This window comes from Pseudovirgaria hyperparasitica (assembly GCF_010093815.1).
Source record: "Pseudovirgaria hyperparasitica strain CBS 121739 unplaced genomic scaffold EJ05scaffold_27, whole genome shotgun sequence".
Classification (NCBI taxonomy): Eukaryota; Fungi; Ascomycota; class Dothideomycetes; order Acrospermales; family Acrospermaceae; genus Pseudovirgaria; species Pseudovirgaria hyperparasitica.
This window is the reverse complement of record NW_022985575.1, coordinates 156,212-178,933: the sequence shown is the minus strand read 5'-3', so window position 1 is coordinate 178,933 and position 22,722 is coordinate 156,212. Positions and strand designations below refer to the sequence as shown.

General features: G+C 44.7%; 5 protein-coding genes across 5 annotated transcripts; 3 read left to right on the top strand and 2 right to left on the bottom strand.

The window, feature by feature from the left end:
* The first annotated feature begins 6,184 nt into the window (after positions 1-6,184).
* EJ05DRAFT_480926 (alpha/beta-hydrolase) lies at positions 6,185-8,795 on the top strand. The gene is made up of 5 exons (XM_033744963.1): positions 6,185-6,412; positions 6,472-6,523; positions 6,577-6,818; positions 6,880-8,598; positions 8,646-8,795. The coding sequence occupies exons 1-5, from the start codon at positions 6,336-6,338 to the stop codon at positions 8,716-8,718; spliced, it is 2,163 nt and encodes a 720-aa protein (XP_033595357.1). The 5' UTR covers positions 6,185-6,335; the 3' UTR covers positions 8,719-8,795.
* Positions 8,796-12,342: 3,547 nt separating this feature from the next.
* Positions 12,343-14,162, bottom strand: EJ05DRAFT_445950 (nucleotide-diphospho-sugar transferase; the record flags this gene model as incomplete). The annotated part of the gene is made up of 2 exons (XM_033742205.1): positions 12,343-13,308; positions 13,365-14,162. 2 exons carry the CDS (start codon positions 14,160-14,162, stop codon positions 12,343-12,345), a joined length of 1,764 nt encoding a protein of 587 aa, XP_033595356.1.
* A 2,496-nt stretch (positions 14,163-16,658) lies between these two features.
* EJ05DRAFT_505640 (nucleotide sugar dehydrogenase) lies at positions 16,659-18,698 on the top strand (the record flags this gene model as incomplete). Its single annotated transcript, XM_033747722.1, has 4 exons — positions 16,659-16,881; positions 16,931-17,379; positions 17,430-17,949; positions 18,001-18,698. 4 exons carry the CDS (start codon positions 16,659-16,661, stop codon positions 18,696-18,698), a joined length of 1,890 nt encoding a protein of 629 aa, XP_033595355.1.
* Positions 18,699-19,864: 1,166 nt separating this feature from the next.
* EJ05DRAFT_490597 (concanavalin A-like lectin/glucanase) lies at positions 19,865-21,174 on the top strand (the record flags this gene model as incomplete). Its single annotated transcript, XM_033745899.1, has 6 exons — positions 19,865-19,994; positions 20,069-20,091; positions 20,153-20,179; positions 20,228-20,392; positions 20,443-20,699; positions 20,769-21,174. 6 exons carry the CDS (start codon positions 19,865-19,867, stop codon positions 21,172-21,174), a joined length of 1,008 nt encoding a protein of 335 aa, XP_033595354.1.
* Positions 21,175-21,353: 179 nt separating this feature from the next.
* Positions 21,354-22,331, bottom strand: EJ05DRAFT_490596 (NAD(P)-binding protein; the record flags this gene model as incomplete). Its single annotated transcript, XM_033745898.1, has 3 exons — positions 21,354-22,117; positions 22,180-22,229; positions 22,297-22,331. 3 exons carry the CDS (start codon positions 22,329-22,331, stop codon positions 21,354-21,356), a joined length of 849 nt encoding a protein of 282 aa, XP_033595353.1.
* Between the last annotated feature and the right edge of the window lie 391 nt (positions 22,332-22,722).

Below are 22,722 nucleotides of genomic sequence, written 5' to 3'. Positions count from 1 at the left end.
TTACTATATAGATTACTTAGAATACCTATTCTAAGTATCTATAATTAGTTCTTCCTATAGGTATCTATCTTAGCCTTAGGTTACTACCTAAGGCTACCTATTATATTATAGGCACCTCTTCTATATACTATACTACCTCTTACGCTACTCGTGCTAGAGTCTATGTATCCTTCTATGGCTCTAGCTAGTAATTTATTATAGTCTATACTTATATCTTTAAAGAGTTATTAAGTATATATATATAGTATCTCTATATATTAGTATTATTATATTCTATATACTATATATATATATATATATTAGAGGTTATTATACTTAGTATACTCTATTAATTAATATATATAGATCTCTATATTACTCTAAATTAACTAGTTTAGTCTCTTAGAGTATAATAATAATAATATTATATAACTAGGTAGAGTAGTACTCTATAGGCCTATGCCTCCTCTAGTCTAAGCTATTATATAAGAAGAAACCCTATAGGGAAAAACTTCCTTATATCTATAACTATATCTTATTAAACCTCTATTTCGTCTTAAGTATATAGCTATAGAGTACGCCTATTAGCCTATAGTCTATATTACTATTATTTTACCCTTAGGTAGTATATATAGGTATAGAGGTTATTAGTTAAGGGCTACTCTTAACTAATAATCGGAGTTCTCCCGGGGTTCTTCCGGTATATATCGGGTTACTACTAGCGTATACCGGGTCTCTTCTAGTATATATTTCTAGGTCTACTAGAATTAGAGGAGTAGTAGGTATATAATTATCTACCGGGTAATATCCTTAGAGTACTTATTAAGCTATCGTACGATATCGGAGGTTCTTATTATATAGATAAGCTTCTACCTTTACGTATAAAGATCGGGGTATATTATAAGATAGTAGCGTATTATACCTCTCCGGCCGCACGCCTTATACTATAGAGATATATTAGGGACGCCTCTCTTATAGAGGTAGTATAGAAGTTCTATAGCGCCCGTTCGGGCTTAGAGAAGTATAGATACCTAGGCCTTTATAAGCCCTTTATATATCTATTTACTCGGCTCCTTCTATAGTTCTTAGATCTACTCTAGATATCTATTCTACTAGAAGGCCTACTAGGCCCGGAGTATCTCTTTCTACTTATCTTAGATCTATGACTGTATGCTTTGTCTGAGCTCTTAAAGGCTCTATTAGTCTAGAAGGGTATCTAGGTTATCCTTAATCTCTTATACTACTTAGTTTAAGTCTATTTCTATTAGGTACTTATACTATAGTCGAGTCCGGCCTATATATAAGAGTACTTAGTAGTATACACTAACTCGTATACGTAGTACGGCGAAGGTATATTCTATATTTCCTATATATTTCTATGCTTATTATTTAGTAAAGTATACTACCCTCTATATCTAGTAGAAGTTATATATACTTATAACGTCTATCTCGCGTCGTAGTAGTACCGTGTTAGTAGCTTTATATACGCCTAATATAAGACGGAGTATACGGTCCTATATAGATTCGAGCTTTATTCGCCTAGTCTATATAAGGGCCGTATACTAGTACTCGTGTCCGTACGTAAAGGCGGGTTATACTATAGATATATATAGCTAGCGTGCCTTATCCTAGGCGGTTCCCCACGTAGAGGCTATAATCTATTATATAGCGGCTTCTATCTAGAGGGCCCTAGAAACGGTATATACTACCTATGGTCTCTATTTAAGCTTATTATTAATTATAACGCTAAGTACGTGTATACTTTATATCGGCGGTTCGTTAAAGGCGTCTATTCTAGAGTATCGCTTACCTTCCCTAGTAGTCTATTTCCTATAGTAGTTAATAAAGTATATAAGTTAGTACTTTTTAGGGGCGAACTTTACTCTATAGCGCTTTACCTATTAGATATATCTCCCGTAGTCTTATTCGAGTTATCTATATATTTAGCTAGTATTATTATTAATAGCTAGAAGGTATATATTATCTACGTACCCTACTACCTCTATACGTTATATTCTCTAGAGAAGGTCTATAGTAAAGAAGAGAAATAGAATTAGGGAGATAGTACTTCCTTATAGGATGCCGTAAGCCGTCTTCTTATACTTACTTCGATATCTAGAGATATATATCTAGGTAACTCTTTTAGTAAGGAAGGACTATATAAACCACGTAATCTACGCGGGTATACGCCTCTTCTATAAGTTATAGATAAGTCTTATATGGTTTACTTTATCGAATGCGCCGGCCATGTTAAGAGAGAGTAGCGTTACTATACGTCCCTACTTCTATACGGTCTAGATAACTTCGAGAATATATTAGATAGTAGTAATTAGAGAGCTTCTAGCCTTCGCCTTCTAGTTTACTAGGAGGAGGTTATATTTCTATACTACGGCGCTTATCTTCTTCGTAATTATAGTCTCTAGTATCTTCCTAAGATAGAAGAGGAGGGTAATTAGCCTCCATTCTTTTAGGGAGTTAGAGTTCTTCCCTAGTTTTAGAAGTATAATAGTATAGATAGCCCGGAAGCTTTAGAGGTAGTATCCGTTCTTAATATATACTTAAAATATATAACTAATAAGTGGTAGGGTAGCTAGTATAGTACGTTTAAGGCACCTATTCGGTATCCTATCCGGTCTAGGTACCTTATTATTTAGGAGTACTTTAACGGCGTTAAGTATATTCTCCTCGATAACCTCTTAGGGGATATTAATTATATCTAGATATTTAGTATTATTAATATCTAATAGGTCTACTAGCTCCGGGAGGGGGAATATAACTTTACGTAAGATCTCCATCTTCTCTAGACTTATAGAGTATATTCTCTCTTAGTATATTAGGGGAGGCATTAGTAGCGGCGGTATCGGCGCGTCTATACCCTTAGCCTACTTTACTATACGCTATAGCTCTACGGCTTACTATATATATTTATCGGTAATTATACGCTATTACTTTCGTTATTTATTATAGAGGGCCCTATTACGATATCGTACTACTTTCTTCTACTCTTCCCACGCCTTAGTCGTCCGGATATAGTATATATATATATATAGTCTACGGGCGTCTCTTCTATACTCTCGTATTTAAGGTATACCCCTTGCTTCTAGAGGTCTATATATTTAGTATAGCACGTATTTATCTCTCGTGGCTTAGTATACTTAAAGGAGGACTTATACGGCCTTATCTATAGCTAGGCCGTTAGATACGTCGACTATAGAGGGGTCTAGAATCGCCGATTCTAGGTCCTCTAGGTATTTATCCTAATTAGTATCCTTCTATAGCTATTTTCTACGTTATTTATTAAGAGTAGAGACGTCTATTATGGTTTCTATATATTCGTAGTCGGAGTCCGTCTATATCCGGCTCGGGCGGTAGTACTATACTCTATAGCTAATGTACTTAGTAGTAAGGGTAAGGTCGAGCGTAGACCCGTCCTTATTCTATTTATATTTTCTCTAGGTAATCTACCCTATAGGTATAAGGAGGTATAGAAAGTCATGGTACCGTATATATAGTTCCCTTACTCTAAGTTCTTCTCTTACGACGGCTAGGCCTCCCTACTATCTATAGTAGAGATTAAAGTTACCTAGGAGGATATATTATCCCGGCGTCGTGGTGCCCTCTAGTATATCGTCTAGTATAAGTAATTACTATTAATTATAGATATTATAGATGTAGATAGGCCCTATACTTATCTAGAGATATAGTATTATCTAGAGGTTATTATATTCGGTATAAGACTATTCTAAGAGCGGGATCGACTTATATATATAAAATATAACTCTTCTATCCGGGCCTATGGGGTGGATAGTATAGTATCCTAGGTATATTATTAGCTTATTAGTTTAGTAGTATTTATATAGTTCCTAGATAGCTATTATTACGGCTCCTATTTCTTCTAGAAGCGTTACTTAGTTTTCTTATTTATATTATACGTTTACCTATATAATAATAAGTATATCTTATACCCTTATTAGGTGCTAGGGAAAGTTTAAGTCTATATATTAGTGGCGCTAAGGCGTGATTATCCTCGCGCGGTAGCGGCTTTAAGTATACCCTAGGGTCGGCCTATCTTTCTCTATATAGTATACTATTACACGTTATCCTCTCCCCTTTAGGGGGTAATTACTAGATTTATAAGTAAAGTTAGGGATAGCGGCGAGGGTAGCGAGGGCCTTATAGCTTAGTATATCTACCTTACTCCTCTTATCTTTATCACGTTAATATATTCTACGACCTACTTACGTTTCGTATACGTTACTAACTAGAATAGGTATTTCCCGTCGTAGTTAGAGTACTTAGCGGTATCCCTATCTCGCGTCTTATCGCTCTGCGTCTTATAAGGGCATGCCTTAGTATTATAGCCCTATTTATACTACCTATAGGCGGTCTTCTAAGAGTACCTCTATCTAGTATATCTATATCTCTAATAGTTAAAGTATTACGTTATTATCTATGCTCTATTCTATAGTTCCGCCGTAAGTAGCTCTCCTTTAGCTAGGAAGCCCTTCTATGTTATTCTATAGACGAGAGTAGGGTCCCTAAGCTCTACTATTATAGTAGAGTACTTTTTTAATTTTATCTTAATCCCTTAGACGTTCTTCCACCACGCCTTCGCGATCTTAATTCTAGGGTACTTTGGTTCGTTAGATTACTCTATTTACTTAATATTATCTTCTCTAATAATGTATTCTCGGATAGAGATAGTATATATCTATATTAGATACGTGGTTACGCGGACGGACGCGCTAGGGAAGATATTATTAATTACGTTTGGGTTACGCGAGATAGTCTACTAGGCTGTATTAGTAGTAGTAGTTAGTACTATACCTTCTAGGGTGAGTTTAGCGGCTACTATATTTAACTATATCCCTTTCTATTTATTAATCTTATTTATAATATCCTTTAGGGACGCTTACTAGACTTATACGAGTACTTCTTTATTCTAGATAGTAACTTATATACTATATACCCCGTCTATAGGTGCCCTTAGTATTTTAGCTAATATAGCTATTCCGTTTATAGGTGCGGCGATCTATACCCACGTACTAGGGCGTTTTCCCTAGGTAAGGCCCTCCTAGATCCTCTATAGACTGGCCTCTATACGATCTAGTCTAGATTCCGGGTCTAATTCTAGCGCCTATTTTACTCCTACGGTAAGCTCTCTAATATTCCGGATAAGGTTCTAGAAGATACTAAGTAGGGCCGTTTCTCCCTTCTTAACTTCCCTCTCTATATATACTATCTAGTAGTTAATCTTATCCGGGAGGGTCTCTCTAGGTAGAGTCCCCTCTATCTCTATTATCTATAGTATTATACGCCCTTAGTTATTCGTTATTTATTAGACGGGGGTTTAATTATTCTAGAATATACCGCTATATAGCCGTTTCTACTATACTAGTATTAGGGGTATACCCGGTAGAAGCCGGGGTATATTAGTGCCTAAGGCCGCTATAATTATTAGTTAAGGGTAGCCCTTAACTAATAAAAGGGGGTCGGCGTGTTAGTATTTATTAGATATAGTCTATACTTATATTATTAAAGAGTCTTTAAGCGTATATATATAGTATCTCTATATATTAGTATCGTCGTATATTATACGCTATACGTATATATGTATGTCGGAGATTGTTATACTCGGTGTACTCTATCGTTTAATGTATGTAAATCGCTGTTTTACCCCGAATTAACTAGTTTAGTCCGTTAGAGTATAAGAAGTTTTATCTCTTAGAGTATAAAGAAGTTTTTTATATAATACTATATAAATAAATAGATTCTCTATTATTAATTTTAATATTTATTAATCTTAGAAATCTTATCTAATAAATATTAGTATTAAAGGTTAAAGTTTAGATTAAATTATAAAGTAAGCTACTAGAAACAATTAATTTATACTATTCTTTAGAAGAAATAATATATTCTTCCTATATAATATCTACTCTTAGATCTATTAACGTAGATCTAACTTCTTACATGTAATCTTAGCTAACTCCTCCATGACGTTAGGATGATAGCTACCTGATAGTATACCATGAAAGCTACCCAGTGCTTACCTACCTAGCTAGGCAGGTCCCTGGGTAGTAGAAGCGAGTGCCGTACGTGGGAGGCGATTGGGTGATAGGTAGATGTACCTAGACTGGCCCTGCATTAATCCATCAAGATAAGTTACCTTAGAGGACGACCTTCTCTATGGATATTCCTTCCCGAGGTCGACGCCACGGTCGGCTACGAGATCCCGTCGTGGTCGACCGACCGCTATAAAGCATACCTTGGAACGGCAGAGCATGAATTGGAAATATGCTGTCTGTCCCGCATTCGTCGAGTCTTCACAAGTGGAAGGCTACCGTTAGCAATAAGCCATGATGTCCCCACCGACTAAAGTTATCTCTGCCCTTGTGGCGGCCCTCCTGCCCTTTGCAAGAGCCATCACTCCCGAGTGAGTTTATCGCTCTCAACTATTGCTCATATTCTGATTGACATACTTTCTTTCTATAGGCTTATGCTTGCTGCTCCTCGCCGGAGTGCTGCAACTGTCAATCCTACTGCTGTACCTTCTCCACCGAGCTGCTGGGTAGCTTCCTCGTCCTGACAGATATATAGCAATTGGCTGTGTTCACCTCTACCACCTACGATTGGGCTGAGCACGAGCCGTCAACTACCTGGAACTTACTCCATGTTGCCACAGGAAACATCTCTGAGCTCCCATGGGGCAGTGAAGTCTCAGAGGTACTGTGGATTGGGCCCACTGATACTAGCGTCATCTACATAAACAGAACGAATGATGAGGTCTCTGGTGGTATCTCCATATGGTCCGCCGACATTGGCGCCGAAATTATTGCTCCGTGAGTCTCCACGCGAATCGAGCACAGAGCTCTCCTATCCAGGTCCTGGCTGACTCCTTAGAAGTTCCTTCATCACCAGCCTTGCAGCACCGTTCTCTGGCTTTAAGGCCAGGCAGACCGAAAATGGCGACATTAACTGGATCGCTTCCTCGCTAGCCTATGCGAACAACGGCAGTGCTTACAACTCGGAGCTCGCAACCGAGCCTTATAGTACCGCTCGATATTATGACAGCATCTACATTCGCCATTGGGATGCATACATCTCTCATGAGCGCTATGCCGTGTTTGCCGGTACTCTGGGCAACAGCAACGGCACGTGGGCACAGAAAGGAGATGTTCGGAATCTCATTAGTGCCCTCGAGTATAACGTCACTCGCCCCGAGACTCCTGTTCAACCGTTCGGCGACTCTGGTGATTTCGATCTCAGCCCTGACGGCACAAGTGTTGTCTTCCTCACCAAGGCTCCTCATCTTCCAAAGGCCAACTACACTGCCAGCTACATATACCAGGTCCCTTTCGATGGCTCGTCAGCTCCCAAAGCTATCAATGGTCCAGGCAGCCCCGCGCCCGAGACTGCTAAGGGTGCTTCATCTTCTCCACGATTCTCTCCTGATGGCAGATACGTTGCTTATGGACAGCAAGACGGTATCTCATATGAGTCAGACCGAATCAAGCTGTACCTAGCTGATCTTAACTCTGGTGAGATAAAGAACCTTGCGCCTGACTGGGACTTGAGTGTTGGGCTTCTAAAATGGGGACCTGATGGTCAGCACCTATACGTTGGTGCCGACTACATTGCTGCTACCAAGCTCTTCATCATTCCTGTCAATTCGGATGCCAGCTTTATACCAAAGAACGTAACTGGCAGCCGTAAGACTTCTATCACCGACTTCGATGTCCTTCCCAATGGTAACGCACTCGTCTCCTCCAACGCTGTCTGGACTTCGCGTAACTTCTACACCGTGACCCCGGAATCCCATATTGAAATCCTTTTTGCTGCGAATGATGTTGATCCTGGTCTCACAGGTCTTCACCCGGAAGACTTCGAGGAGTTCTGGTACCCTGGCAGCCAAGGTGACCTCCAGCACTCTGTCCTAATCAAGCCGACCAACTTCTCTGCAGATGAGAAATATCCTCTGGTTTTCTATATTCACGGTGGCCCGCAGGGTTATACCGGAAACACTTGGAGCACACGATGGAACCTGCGAACATGGGCTGACCAGGGCTATGTCCTCATTGGCCCTAATCCAACCGGCAGTACCTCATTCGGCCAGAAGCTTACCGACAACATTACGAACGAATGGGGCTCATACCCGTACGAGGATCTTATCAACGCATATAACTATGCGAAGGACAATTACGACTATATTGACTTCGACAACGCTATTGGGGCCGGCGCCTCTTACGGTGGCTTTATGACTAACTGGATCCAAGGTCACGACTTCGGTCGCAAGTTCAAGGCACTCGTGACACACGACGGGACCGCCTGTGGCGAGTGCAAGTACCAGACTGATGAAATTTGGTTCATAAACCACGACAACAATGGGACGTGGCTTAATGCTATGCAGAACTATAATAAGTTTGATCCGCTCGACCATGCCGCAAACTTCTCAACGCCACACTTCATCGTGCACAGCGATCTAGACTACAGACTACCTGTTGGAGATGGCATCGCATTGTTTAACGTGCTACAGGAGAAGGGCGTGCCAAGTCGATTTCTTAACTTCCCAAATGAGAATCACTGGGTACAGGACCGGGAGAATAGCCTGGTTTGGCATACGTAAGTCTTCCTATCCTTTGTTACTAGGTAGCTCTAACGGTCTATAGTGAGATCTATAACTGGATCAATTATTGGACAGGCAAGGTTGACTCACTAAGCGACACGCCCATAAAGTCCTAATTAACGAGAATATGAATAATAATAACGGCCGGAGACGAGAATTATAGTTTATAAGAATACGAAATAAAATAACTTAGATAGATTATATAGCTCTATCTATGTCCTTTTTATATCTATTCTTATTAAATATCCATCTATAATATCTTTTATATTCTATAAGAATAAAGTATAAAAGGTTATAGTATAGCTAGATATAATTAATTTAGTACTATTAACTTGTTTTATAAAGTCGATCTCTATAAGTATATATCTGGCTGCGAAGTCTCACGAACCGCGTCCACGTCGTCGTAGCTGGGCAATGCCTCTTCGGAGGTAGCAAGAGGTTCGGAGCGGCGTTAATGGCGACCTCGTCGTCGCTAGGTGGGTAGTTGTAGAGTTTTCGCGACGCGTTACTCTACAGGGACCACACCGTAATAAACCAGCTGGGATAGCATATACTTCCATCCTATTCTTAATTAACGCGTTAAGAGGAGTCCACGAGGATACCGGGATAAGAAAACCACCTAACGCGCTACTGCTGTGTTAAAAGCAGGCCTGAATCTACCTTACCATGTGGGTAGAGAAAGCGGAAGTCCTAGTAGCGCGATAGGACACCTCGAGGCTTAAATGGCTCTGGGTGCGTAAGGATTAGCGAGAAATCACGTCGAGGGCAACTACAAACTACTGCGGATGAACTTGTTAAGGCTAACTCTCCTATAGTGTTAAACTACGTTTATTAAGACGCCTAGCGCGACCACCAGTAGCGCGACTCTATTAAGACCTTTCGCTCGATACGGGATACCGCTTAGGTCTAGGATAGATAGAGCGGCTCCCGCGTATAAGAGATGTCATAGTCTACCGTGGGAGGTAGGGCGCTAGTATACATAGATAATAGTACACGGACATAGGCAAGAGGCGGCTATAGAGACCTATTAAAAAGTAGTGGAAATAAGTCGGGTTAGTAGGTAGAGGATACTTAAGTCGCCTAGGCGCGTCACGCGAGTGTACACGTATAGGACTTAAAGAATGCTCGCCTATAAGACACGGTCGGCCTATCGTAGAGAGATCCTCATGGGTAACGCAAAACTAGATAGTAGCCATGCTTAAAGGCGGGGCGTGGTATATAGTAGTAACTGCTGGCTCTAAGGACCTCACCCCTTTAATGGGCTCTAACCTTTAGTATACCTAGAAGTAGGCGGGATCACGTCCTGGCCGGGGAGACTACTATATGGCCCGAGAGAACGGATGCGCGTGTCGATTTATGAAGAGACAGAACGTGTCGCTAGGCACGCACGCTAGTAACATGAGTTTAAGGAGCAAACCTCGTAGTTTCCTAGCTAGAAGAGGCGTCGTGCCCCTCTTCTAGTAGAGCTGGAGGTATAAGCCTAAAGGGGATGAGATAAGGCAAAAACAGGAGTAGGGCCTGATGGTATAGGGCACGTCGAACCTGTAGGAGTCATCCGACTTCGAACTGGAGGCCTCTTCTTCACTGTAGACCTCCTCTAGGGAATGTAACACATAGAGGTAGTAGGGTACGCAGACGATATATACCTTCTAGCCATCGATAATAACACTAGCCAAACATATAGATAACTTAAATAAGACCACGGGAGATGCGTCTAATGGGTAAAGCGCCACGGAGTAAAGTTCGCCCCCGAAAAGTACTAACTCATGTACTTTATTAACCGCCGTGGGAAATGGGCTACTAGGGAAGGCGAGCGACGCCCTAGAATAGACGCCTTTAACGAACCGCCGATATAAAGTATACGCGCACTCGGCGTCATGATCGATAATAAGCTTAAATGGGGACTATAGGTAGCATACGCCGTTTCTAGGGCCCTCTAGGTAGAAGCCGCTATACGACGGATTACAGCCTCTATATAGGGAACCGCCCGGGATAAGGCACGCTAACTATATATATCTATAGCACGACCCGCCTTCATGTACGGATACGAGTGCTAGTATACGGCCCTTATATAGACTAGGCGAATAAAGCTCGAATCTATATAGAACCGTATACTCCGTCTTATATTAGGCGTATATAAAGCTACTAACACGGTGCTACTACGACGCGAGACAGACGTTATAAGCATATATAACTTCTACTAGATATAGAGAGTGGTATACTTTACTAAATAATAAGCATAGGAACGTGTAGGAAAAGTAGAATATACCTTCGCCGCGCTACGCGCGCGAGTTAGCGTATACTACTAAGTACTCTTATATATAGGCCGGACTCGACTATAGTATAAGTGCCCGATAGAAATAGACTCGAACTAAGTAGTATAAGAGATTAAGGATAACCTAGATACCCTTCTAGACTAATAGAGCCTTCGAGAGCTCGGACGAAGTATACGGTCGTGGATCTAAGATAAGTAGAAAGAGACACTCCGGGCCTAGTGGGCCTTCTAGTAGGATAGGTACCTAGAGTGGATCTAAGGACTATAGAAGGAGCTAAGTAAATGGATATATAAAGGGCTTATAAAGGCCTAGGCATCTATACTCCTCTAAGCCCGAACGGGCGCTATAGGACTTCTATACTACCTCTATAAGAGAGGCGTCCCCGACGTGTCTCTATAGTATAAGGCGTGTGGCCGGAGAGGCATAATACGCTACTATCTCGTAATATGCCCCGATCTTCACACGTAAAGGTAGAAGCTTATCTATACGATAAGAACCTCCGATATCGTACGATAGCTTAATAAGTTCCTAAAGGACGTCGCCCGGTAGATAATTATATATCTACCACTCCTCTAATTCTAGTGGACCCGGAAATATATACCGGAAGAGACCCGGCATACGCCGGTAGTAACCCGATATATACCAGAAGAACCCCGGGAGAACCCCGATTATTAGTTAAGGGTAGCCCTTAACTAATAACCTCCGCACCTATACGTGCTACCTAAGGGTAAAATAACGGTAATATAGGCTATAGGCTAATAGGCGTACCCTATAGCTATATACTTAAGACGAAATAGAGGCTTAACGAGATGTAGTTATAGATATAAGGAAGTTTTTCTCTATGGGGTTTCTTCTTACATAGTAGCTTAGACTAGAGGAGGCATAGGCCTATAGAGTACTACTCTACCTAGTTATATAATATTATTATTATTATAAGTATATATCTTAGATAGTATAGATTAGTATTTAATATAACTACTTTTACTACTAATTTTTTACATATAATTCTACTTAAGTTACTATATTCTACTCGTAAATTTATACGAGTCTACTAGTCTATACCTAAACAATAGTATAGTATTATTATATATTATATAATAGTCTATTATAGGTAGTTCGGTAGTATAATACTCTCTTATACTTCTATCTTCTATATTTTATATTCTCTATAGTCTATAATAGCGAGTAAGTACTACTATATACTAACACGGAAGACCGGTATATACTGTATTATTACGATTCACATATTCATGGATGACTTTTTTTGTCTGTACACATGTATACGTATGGAATCAATAGCCGACGTCATGTAACGGCTAAAAGCGATTCGTATTGCGCATGATCCTCCCAGAACAAATCACCCTCTATCACATTAAGCCACCTCACTCCTACTAAACCTACTTCTCCACATACACCTACGAACCCAGTACCATGCTTACCATCCACCCAAATCTGCCCTCATATTCACAGCTTTCCATGACAAAGCAGAAAACGATGCGCCAGAAAGAAGTTAAAGGCCGTCAAACACAACACGGGGAAACAATCATACCACTTCATGCCACGCAGCACTTGATATGTCGTCCCGGCAATCAGCGCTCCGCTCGCACTGCACATCCACACCCACGCCATGATACGCATATTTCTGTACTTGTTATTCTTGTGAGCCTTGGTGTCGCCACTAGGCACCCAAGCCAACGCTCTCCCGAATAGTCGGTCTTTGATAGCGGTGAAGTATGCAAAGGACTGAATCATCATGACGAACTGGACATTCAGTCCGTATGATGCCTTTGCCCATACTCGAATTGCAAGCAGCGAGTACAGAATACTAGGTACGGCAAAAGCAAGATTGTAGTACCGGACATACTCGGGCCGTACCCATATCATGAGGATACCCGGTAGCGGATTCAGGAAGATAGACAACGAAATGGCGCTGTAGTACATCATACCTGACAAATAGCAGATCTTCTGCATCAAACTCAACGGCGACGTCCAGAAGTCTGGGTTCGTAAGCAGCGTCGTGCTACCCATACACCATCGCATCTGCTGGCTGAAGAATGCACGCGGCGTATCCGGGCAAATACCACAGGCCAGGCATAAAGGAACGTACTTGACCTGCCATCCGCGTGTCAAAGCGTAGAATCCGGTGTGTACATCCTCCGAGAACCCAATTTCGGCCGTACCGCCGACTTCAACGAGGGCTTGGCGTCTGTAAACGGCGTTGGATCCGACACAAATTGATGCACCGAAGCGGTTGCGATTGACTTGGATGACGCGGTAGAAGAGTTCCTGTACAGCACCTGCACCTTGCTCGACCCAAGTCTGCTCGTCTTTGATGCGAAAGAACTGAGGTGTCTGGATGATTGCTGCTCGTGGATTGGCTATATGTTCAGGGATGATCTCCATGAGGAAGTCAGGCCGAGGGCAAAAGTCCTGGAATATATCAGTTGAGGTCCAATGATGTGCTAGTAAGATCCCATGTTACTTACGGCATCATAAATATTGAAGAAGTCGCCAGATGTCCGAGCAAAAGCCCATCGTAAATTCCCAGCTTTCTTTAGCCGCGGTCTATCATCTCTCAGAATATAGGTGAAGCCGTACTGCTCTGCTAGGGTCTTGACCGCCTCGTCTGCCCCATCATCGAGTACATACACTTTCAGCTTATCGGGTGGGTAGATGAGCTCTGTGACATGCTTATATGTGTTTTCGAGTACCTCAATTGGCTCTTTACAACACGGAAGATAAATGTCGACTGTCGGTGCTGTCTCTGGAGTGACTGGATGATCTTCTAGTGTCTTTTTGTGTGCCTCGTAGTCCCAATCTTTACCACAGATCGAAACTGCATATGAGACAAAGAGATAGCATTGGAGCAGCACGACCATAAGACCAAACCAGTAGAATGGAATCGAAGAGACGACGAACAACCACATACCAGCTGACAAGCTGAGAAAAGAAAGACATCCAAACGTGTACAAGAAGAGGCGGTTCGTCTTGAGATATGAGACTTTCTCTACGTCGGTTGGCCCGCTCGGTAGTATTAAAGGGGGTGGCACTCGAGGGGCGTACGTAGCAATCAAGTTATTCCTAGCGCGTCGAAAGATGTTTGGCGTGGTCTTCTTCCCTTCAGCAGAAGGATATTCCTCCTGCTTTTCGACTGCTACAGCATTCGCCGTTGCACTAGCTTCGATATCATCGTGTGCTGACTCCTGCTGGTAGTGCTTATTGGAGAAAGGTATACCGACACAAGGTCGAATAAGCGTCCGACTCGGAGTCTTGATAGTGAACATAGTGTATACATCGTTCGCACTACGTGTCAGGCCGGGCAACGAACTTCTACGACTGAGGTGGGCAGGGGCGGGCCGTGGGAGGGAGGTGAAGCTTCGAGATCGTGTGACATGACGGTGGATGTATCTATCGTCCGATTCCGATTCCTCGTAAACTTCTGTGATATCTGGAGTCGTCCTTGCGGATGCAGATCGCTCAACGATGCTAACAGTGCGAAACGCATAGTGCTCTGAAGCCGATATGGGCACACGGATTTGGAGCGAGTCATAGCTAGGCGTGGCACTGGCACGCCCGGAGAGATCGTTTGGGTAACGTATCCTAGGAAACGCTCGGAGCTGTTTCGAATCCTGTGTATCTAGTGCTTGTCTCAGACCAGTCCTTAAGCTAGCATGGAATTCACCAGGGATATGTGATGTCTGATCGTGAGCCGTCAGCATTTATCGCGTGGGAATCGAACGGTCCATTACTCACACTGCCATCATCTGAAGGTGTTCTGATCCCGTAGACTAGCTCAGGTGTACTGCTATTGTTGCTGACAGGGTTGGATGTCAGACTTGCATGTCGCCGAACGCCTATGTCTTTCAACCCTTGGCCTTCTTCTGTAGCTCGAAGTTGAGTTTGGAGCAAATTGGCATCAAGTCCAGAATCTTCATTTGAAGACTGTGCTGCAAGTCGCCTGGAGATATCCTGACGAGTTACCACATGTGCGATCGCATGGTCTTGATGCGCACTGAAAGTCATATTTGTTCGGTGGACGGGCGGGGACCGATGGGCCATTCTCAGTCGGGTTGGAGGAAGTCGGAGAAGTCGAGACTTTGTACCAACAATGATCTATCCACTGTTGACTTTCGGAACTTTTCTGTCGTTTTAGTGTCCTCTGCAGCGCTGTTGTGGCGGCCCTAGACACAGCTTCTGCGCAACGTCTTGGAATATCAACCCCCATATCGACAAAACCCACTGGATGCTATATGCAGGCTTCTCGTGGTATCTTCTGTGCACTTCGGGAGTATACCCTGTTCCTCAGGTAGGACGAATGAAATGATAGGCCTAAGCTCAGCCCAGGGCGTGGCATTGTGGCGACCTGCGATGCCTCTTGCATCGAGCCATTGACCGATAAACCGGTAGCCTGGGATTTCATACTTGCTTTCCACGAACACTCACACGTGGTAGTTTACAGGGGGAACATGGGTGGCTCTATTATGGCTATAAAGGCGATGACGCGACATGGCACGCCTAAGAGTGAATCATTGAAGGGGTGGTGATATTGTGATTTTGCAACGGTGAACGCGCATAGGCGATATTTCAGCGGGCCGTGCCGAGAACCGCTTCGATCCAGACTTTGCCTATATTGGAATAGTGCAGGAATATCGGAACTAGTACTTACGTAGCTTCTGTCGACCCATTATAATTTATCTCAACAACTCCTTATCATCTCTCATCGAGTCTATTCACAACCTTCAAAGACCTCTACAATACAATCAGTAAGACGACTGACGCGTCGCTTCGGTACCAACTCAATCGACCTGCCGACCTAGATGCCGTATAACGAGCATCAGGCTATCAAAGCTTCCTACCTGTCGCCCTTCGAGAGCACAGTAGGCGCCTTTCTGCCATCCGTGTACTCAAGTGACGGACATTGGTCTCTGGGACATCGTATCACCGTCTTCCGACTCGGGATCGTGCTGCATGGCTTGTTTCCGACCTCATGGGCGCTGCGATGGACGCCGAATGGCTCTTGCAGAATAATGTTCTCGTGTCTGGTCTGTGTGCGGGTTCAGACTACTTACGGCACCGAGATTCGATCTTGACATTCATTGACTGCAGATCTTCTGCAGGGTGCCATTTCATACCTAGTCGGACTGCATGGGACCCTGATCAACAGTAACTTTTTGTCCTGTTCCCTTTTCCCCACCGGCTCTGGCCCTTCCTTGTCGTCAATACACATGTTACAACTCCCTTATCGTTCTCTCTTGGCCCGCATATAATTCCTTTCTCTATGCACAGATCTCTCTCACCTGGCTCAAAGGCTTTAATACCTTGATTTATCAACGGCATTAGCTCTCACAGCTCTCGCGAGGCTTTGGTGCCCCTGTCCGCTAGACTGCATATTGGAACACTAGGACTAGCATTTTACAACGTATACTGGAAGTCTATTGCTTTCGCCACTGTAAGTCTGTAGCATCTCAGCCCAAGCGAGAATCACTCTGCGCTTTGTGATCCCGCCTCGGGCGCCTCTGCCACAAAGCCATAGAGCGTGGCCTAGACTAGGTGCCACTGCTCGACTTTGTACAATCTCGCGGCATATAGCTTGTGACAGCGCTCAAGACGCTCATCCAAATGGTGACTCCGCGCACTGTATTCTCCTACAAGATTTAAAGAAGTGCTCCGAATCTTTCTTTCTCCTGGGAATTGAATCAGCATATCCTTTGTCTAGATCGTTCAATCACAGGGACTTTGTTCTTATTGTACTTACAGGTCCTGTGTCAGATTCTGGCAAAATGTCCGCTTTGTCCAGTACATCCACACCTTGTTCACAGTCAGGGACTGCGTCGCCTTCGATCTCTCCTACTTTGTCTCGTACTTCGAGCTCAACATCGATCTCTGGCTCTGACGACAATGCGTCACCCAAAATATCGACGGAATCTGGTGGGCCAATTCGAGCTCGGGCGGCAGATTTTGACCCTGTCACCAAGATATGCTTTGTTGGTGCTGGATACGTAGGTTAGTAGACAGTTCAGCTCACATATGACAATACTAACTATGAATGTAGGTGGGCCAACGGCTGCAGTTCTGGCATTTTCCAATCCACAAATTCAAGTTACCGTGGTCGACAGGGACAGTTCAAGAATAAGCAGATGGCAGTCTAAGCATTTACCAATCCATGAACCAGGATTGGACGACATTGTACGAGTTGCGCGAGATGGTACAAATGCCACAATCCTTGCACGTGGCAGTGCCAAGGAAAGTGTGGCTTTTCCTGAGCGTACACCAAATCTCTTCTTTTCTACGGACTGCGAACAACCAATTGGTGAAGCGGACATCATTTTCCTGAGTGTCAATACGCCAACGAAATTGGTCGGTGTGGGGGCTGGGGCAGCAACCAATATTTCGATCTTTGAATCAGCTATGAGATCCATTGCTGTGGTAGCCAAACCCGGTGCCATCATTGTTGAGAAGAGTACCGTTCCTTGCAGGACTGCCCAAGTCATCAGAGATATTGTAAGCAACCCAAATTCGCCCTCTGACCATGCCATTAATAAAATTTGAAGCTTGATATCCACCGCCCAGGGGTACCATTTGAGATTCTGTCCAATCCGGAGTTCCTCGCCGAGGGTACAGCTATCTCTGACCTACTACACCCATCAAGAGTCCTGATAGGCTCAAGTAACACCTCGTCTGGTCTTACTGCCGCTGCCAGACTAGCTCTAGTCTATAATGCGTGGGTTCCCGAGGCGTCGATCCTTAATGTTCACCTTTGGTCATCAGAGCTTGCCAAGCTCGTGGCGAACGCCATGCTAGCACAGAGGATTAGCAGCATCAATACCGTCAGTGCGATATGCGAGAAGACAGGGGCAGACGTCTCGGATATTGCTAGTGCCATTGGAATGGATCACCGCATTGGTGCTAAATTCCTCCACGCAGGTTTGGGTTTTGGTGGATCGTGTTTCAAGAAAGACATCCTAAGCTTGTCATACCTTGCTGAGTCACTTGACCTGCCAGAGGTGGCTGCATACTGGAAGTCTGTCGTGGATATCAATGTTTGGCAATGTGAACGCTTGGTCAAACGAGGTAAACGCCCGCTAAGATGAGAGGCACTGCATCAGCTTACCTGTGTCACAGTCATCAAGTCACTCAATGGTTCGTTAACCGGTAAGAAGCTGGCTATACTTGGCTATGCTTTCAAAAAAGATACGTCCGATACTCGAGAATCACAATCGATCTCGGTCATTGAACATCTACTTCGGGAAAGACCCGCGGAGATTGCTATCTACGATCCTGGATGTACACCTGCCGACATATGTACAGAACTTCAAGCCTTATTTGGTGCAGCTGGAAGCGGCATCATTGCCCCAGAAGGGCCCATCAATGTTCACGCAGACCCATATACGGCGTGCACAGGCTCCTCCGCCGTACTCATACTTACGGATTGGGATCAATTCAGGTACCCACCACTCTCGCAGGCTGACAGCTCTGCAGCAGCCGTCGAGAGCTATGTGCACACTGCTTTGGCCCGTCTGGCCCAGGTACAAGTCCTACCGGAGGACTGGGACCTCAATGCGCAGCAGACCCTATTTCGCTCCCAGCCTCAATGTAATATAGAGTGCACCAAATGTAACAAGGCACCTGGCGCACTTAAGAGCTATCCTGGTGAGAACCTCAAGTGGGAGGAAGTTGGCCGTGGCATGAAAATGCCCAGGTGGGTGTTTGATGCACGTGGTGTTCTTGATGCACAGGGCCTGGAAGACATGGGTTTCCGAGTAGAGAGCGTCGGCAAAGTTGGCAAAAGATCTAGGTTGCGAGGGTTTGAGGTCTGCTAGGAGACCGCTGATTTCCTTCCCTGCATTTCAATCGTTGTTTGCTTCATTCCGTAATAGTTTGACTTTTGGGGGTTCTGCTCTATCTCATGGCAAACGCGTCACGACATCTTTGGGGTAAGGAGCAAACAATATGATAGGTAGTACTCGTTCCCAGGTACCAGGGTTCGGACGATAGACTCGGCACAACCTGCATAAATGTGATTCTCGCCCTACAGGGATGAATATCTGCACAGTAGATGTCACCCCTGTGGCTCCTGAAATTCACAATTTTCCAACCCTGTAGATACCCAATCCTTGCATTAACAGTGCTACACGTCCATTATCTCCACTAATAAAATCTGTCTACTCGCAGTCGCCATCACCTGGAAGATTTCAGGTATATCATATTATCCCTACAACACCTCCGTATGTATTGTCCACTATTCCAGTGTGGGCCTAAAGTCGTGCATGAGTTCACAACTTGGTCCACTCCCGACCCAGCTGGTCGATCCCTACCAGTGATCCAACGGTAATACGTTCCGCATTATATCGAGTCTATGCAATATAAGTAAACTTGGAAGCGCAGAGAATGCGATTCATCCTCGCACTGGACCCGAGTGACCCGAGTCCGGTAGCAAGCCCTCTTACAGGTCAAACGTAGCTACGTCCCGCGTGGAAAATTTACCAGGAGGTCTCTCTTCGCGACCTTCTTGCACCGTAGTACCGTAGTGCACCTGTATTACGGTATAGCATTGGCTGGAGATTCAGTGCTGCATCCTCGCTCTCTCGCGTTTTTCGTGCCAGCTCATCAAGCAGATATATTCTTAGTGCAATAGTGTCAATTCGCATGCGCAATTTTAGGACTTCTTGACAGCTTATCTTTGGGTTTATCGAAGACGTTTCGCCCTCACCCTACGCACTTAGTCACGGGGCACAACGTGCTGTATACCACACGGTGTAGCCAGAGAGCTGACGGCGGTAAAATGTCTGCCGTCCAACATAATAGATACCACCTACGTCTCTTATCATGGTGCACCAATCGTCCACCCACAGAAGCAGGTAACGCCCGGTGGAGGTGACGATCTCACTCTCTGACCACCTTCATAGAAAGCCTCTCTCTTCTCCAATCTCTGCGGAGGTTTTCTGTTCTTCCATATTCGTGGAACCCCCAACTGCTAAAGCACAGTATGGGGTACACCAAGGCCGTTTGGAGCTATCTGTTGGGATGTCGCGTGCTGCTCGGGCGTGTAGACGCCCAGAACCAGCCCCAACAGTTATGTGGAAAAGATGACGCGCGTGTACAGGGCAACTACACATGTGAGTATGACCAGAAACGGTTCTCATTACATCTCATACTTTGCTCTTGATACTACACGCTGATCAGCTGTTAGTCAACAGCAATGCCTGGAACCAAGTATGTCTTTTCTGAAGGACGACCAAATGCAGTCCTGTATGACTTCTGATGAGCTCCATAGGACGAATCTGGCTGGACGTGTCTATATGTATGTCAAAGAGGCGCCGGACCCACTTCTAATGATGACATCTTGTAGCCATCCAGGGACAACACAAGCAATGCCTTCATCGCAGAATGGAGGTGGCAATCGAGTCCACCACGAGTGCATGCATACCCGCACATCCAGCTCAACTCTGACGTCTTGCCCGTCTCGATTGCGAATCTCTCCCAACTGGATTTATCCCTTGAGTGGGCAATGAAGGTCGGCCTCCTTCAACTCGCATTCACGAGCAGCCTAATACCTCCAAACAGCCCTCTTCCCTCATTGAAGGTTTATCCGACGACCCAACTACTTCTCCTAATGCTGATGCTCTCGATGCCATCGGTATCGAAGCCAATGTCGTTATGGACCTCTTTTGCGATGCCGACGCAAACCGAAGTAGGACACCGGCGAAGCAACGTTATGAGATCATGGTGTGGCTAGGTCGATTTGGCAGGGCCAGCGAGCCGATAGGTATGGATCAGGCGCGAGTTACGCCCATAGTGCAGACGGTTGGGAATGCTGAGTTGTGAGTAATGCCGATGTCCTGTAAGTCCATCGCGGAGAATGATTTCTTGCTGATACTCGACAACGATAGCACGCTGTATGCAGGCACAAACGGCAACGGACAGACCGTATTCTCATGGGTCACTACAGCGCCACTTACGCAATTCTACGGTGATGTCACGCCGTTAGTGCATTTCCTCCCTAGGTATGGTTTCATGCCTTGGGACACGTATCTGGGTACTGTTCAGTTTGGCAGTGAAACTTTTTACGCCGCAGAGAATGTCAAGTTCTATGTAAAAAGCTTTCACGCCGATGTAAAGAGCCCAGCGGAGGGTGCAAGTCCTGTGGACACGAGTGTTGAAGAGCTGCCAGTACAGACCAGTGTGGGCGGCGGAGCAGCGGCCTTGGAAGTTGCGAGTGGCCTGTGGACATATTTGTCGGTGGGTACAGGGTATTTCGTTGCGATGCTGCTTATGGGAGGGTTGTCAGTATTGTGATTGATGCTCGAGCCGGGTGAGATTTGTCGTTCTTTGACAATCGTGAAGGGGCAGTGGATGGATGCTAATCATTGTTCGAGATTAAGAACCCTGTTACTCTAGAAGAGAATTATGATTGCCGCCATACGGTGACTCACTTCTAGACACTACATTAGTTTGCATGGTCCGCCTGTTTATACTCAATTTGTCTTCGTATGTATTCCATGCAACTTCCATAGCCCAAAGGTCCGCGTGAAGTACCAATCCATGAACCAAGTCGGAAAGAAAGTCGACAGCAACCACACCAGCCATGACTTGTTCCCCTCCCATAGGAAGCGCGGCACCCTCTTACGTGTCGCAGCATTCACAACGCTCTTTGCATAATCTTTAGCAGGCATACTAGCTCCCTCCTGACTGTGCTTTAATCTGCGCTGGTAGTCTGAATCAATCGGCAGGTAAATCGAGTCCAAAGGTAAGCTACGTTCCGTCCGCGCAATATTTGACTGTATGCCTCCCGTCACAATCGTAAGTACGTGCACACCGAACGGCGCGAGCTCAACGCGCAACGTGTTAGAATATGCATGCAACGCCGCTTTCGAAGAGTTATATACACTGCCAAACACGTATGGCATTACGCCGGCTAAACTGCCGATTTGTACGATCGTGCCCTTAGCAGCGATCAACAGGGGCGCAAATTCGCTACACATGCGCATGACACCGAAAACGTTCGTTTCGAAAGTGTACTGCACTTCATCATAGTCGACGTGGAGTGCGGGTACAGTCAAGTTGCGGCCAGCATTGTTGACAAGGTAGTCCAGGCGACCGTTGGTGAGAGCGTCGACTTGCAACTTGAGGGACTTTATAGATGCTGGCTTGTGGACTTCGAGGCTAAAGGTCTCGATGCCGAGGTCAGCGAGGTGTATGATTGAGTCTGTATTGCGAGCTGTGGCTAGGACGCGAAAGCCTGATGAATTCGTCAACGTTGGTAACATTACTTTGACTCGAGTTCTAATAATGGATAGATACCTTTCGACAAGAATTCCTTAGCCAAAGCTTCCCCGGCACCGCTGCTAGTCCTGTGTGATGTCTTAGTCTTCCATCATCAGATGCGAACTGTGTAAAGCATTGTGAGATTTTCCATACCCTGTAATCAGGACGATCTTCCGTGCGTCAGCCATGACGACTTCTTGGCTCCGGAACTGATGGAAAGAGCTGAATTTCTAGATGCGATGCTGGAAATTAACTCGACCTTGGCCCTTGGGGAGTTAATTAGATTGTCCTTGGTGTTCTGTTCTATGCCGAGTTTGGATTGATGAGCGGGGACGCATCTGATGGATTTAGGCCGCAACTGGATAAGGCGCCAATGGGCCATCACATCAGATTTTACCCTGATCGAAACTCAACGTGATGTATTGTATTCTACACTAGGTTGGAGAATACGGATTTGGGGGGGAACATAAGCTCCAAAGAGACGAAGAAGTTGCTAATAGATAGTTGGTAGACCTTATTAGTGAGTGGGCTGAATATAATGTCCGTCATATCAATGGCACGTTGATTCTGAATGAGAGC

What these genes read in the sequence shown, in the direction of transcription:
- EJ05DRAFT_480926 (XM_033744963.1), top strand. Translation starts at nt 6,336, where the DNA reads ATGATGTCCCCACCGACTAAAGTTATCTCTGCCCTTGTGGCGGCCCTC. An exon ending in CAACTGTCAATCCTACTGCT is followed by an intron (nt 6,524 to 6,576) that starts GTACCTTCTCCA and finishes ACAGATATATAG; the next exon opens with CAATTGGCTGTGTTCACCTC. An exon ending in AATAGCCTGGTTTGGCATAC is followed by an intron (nt 8,599 to 8,645) that starts GTAAGTCTTCCT and finishes AACGGTCTATAG; the next exon opens with TGAGATCTATAACTGGATCA.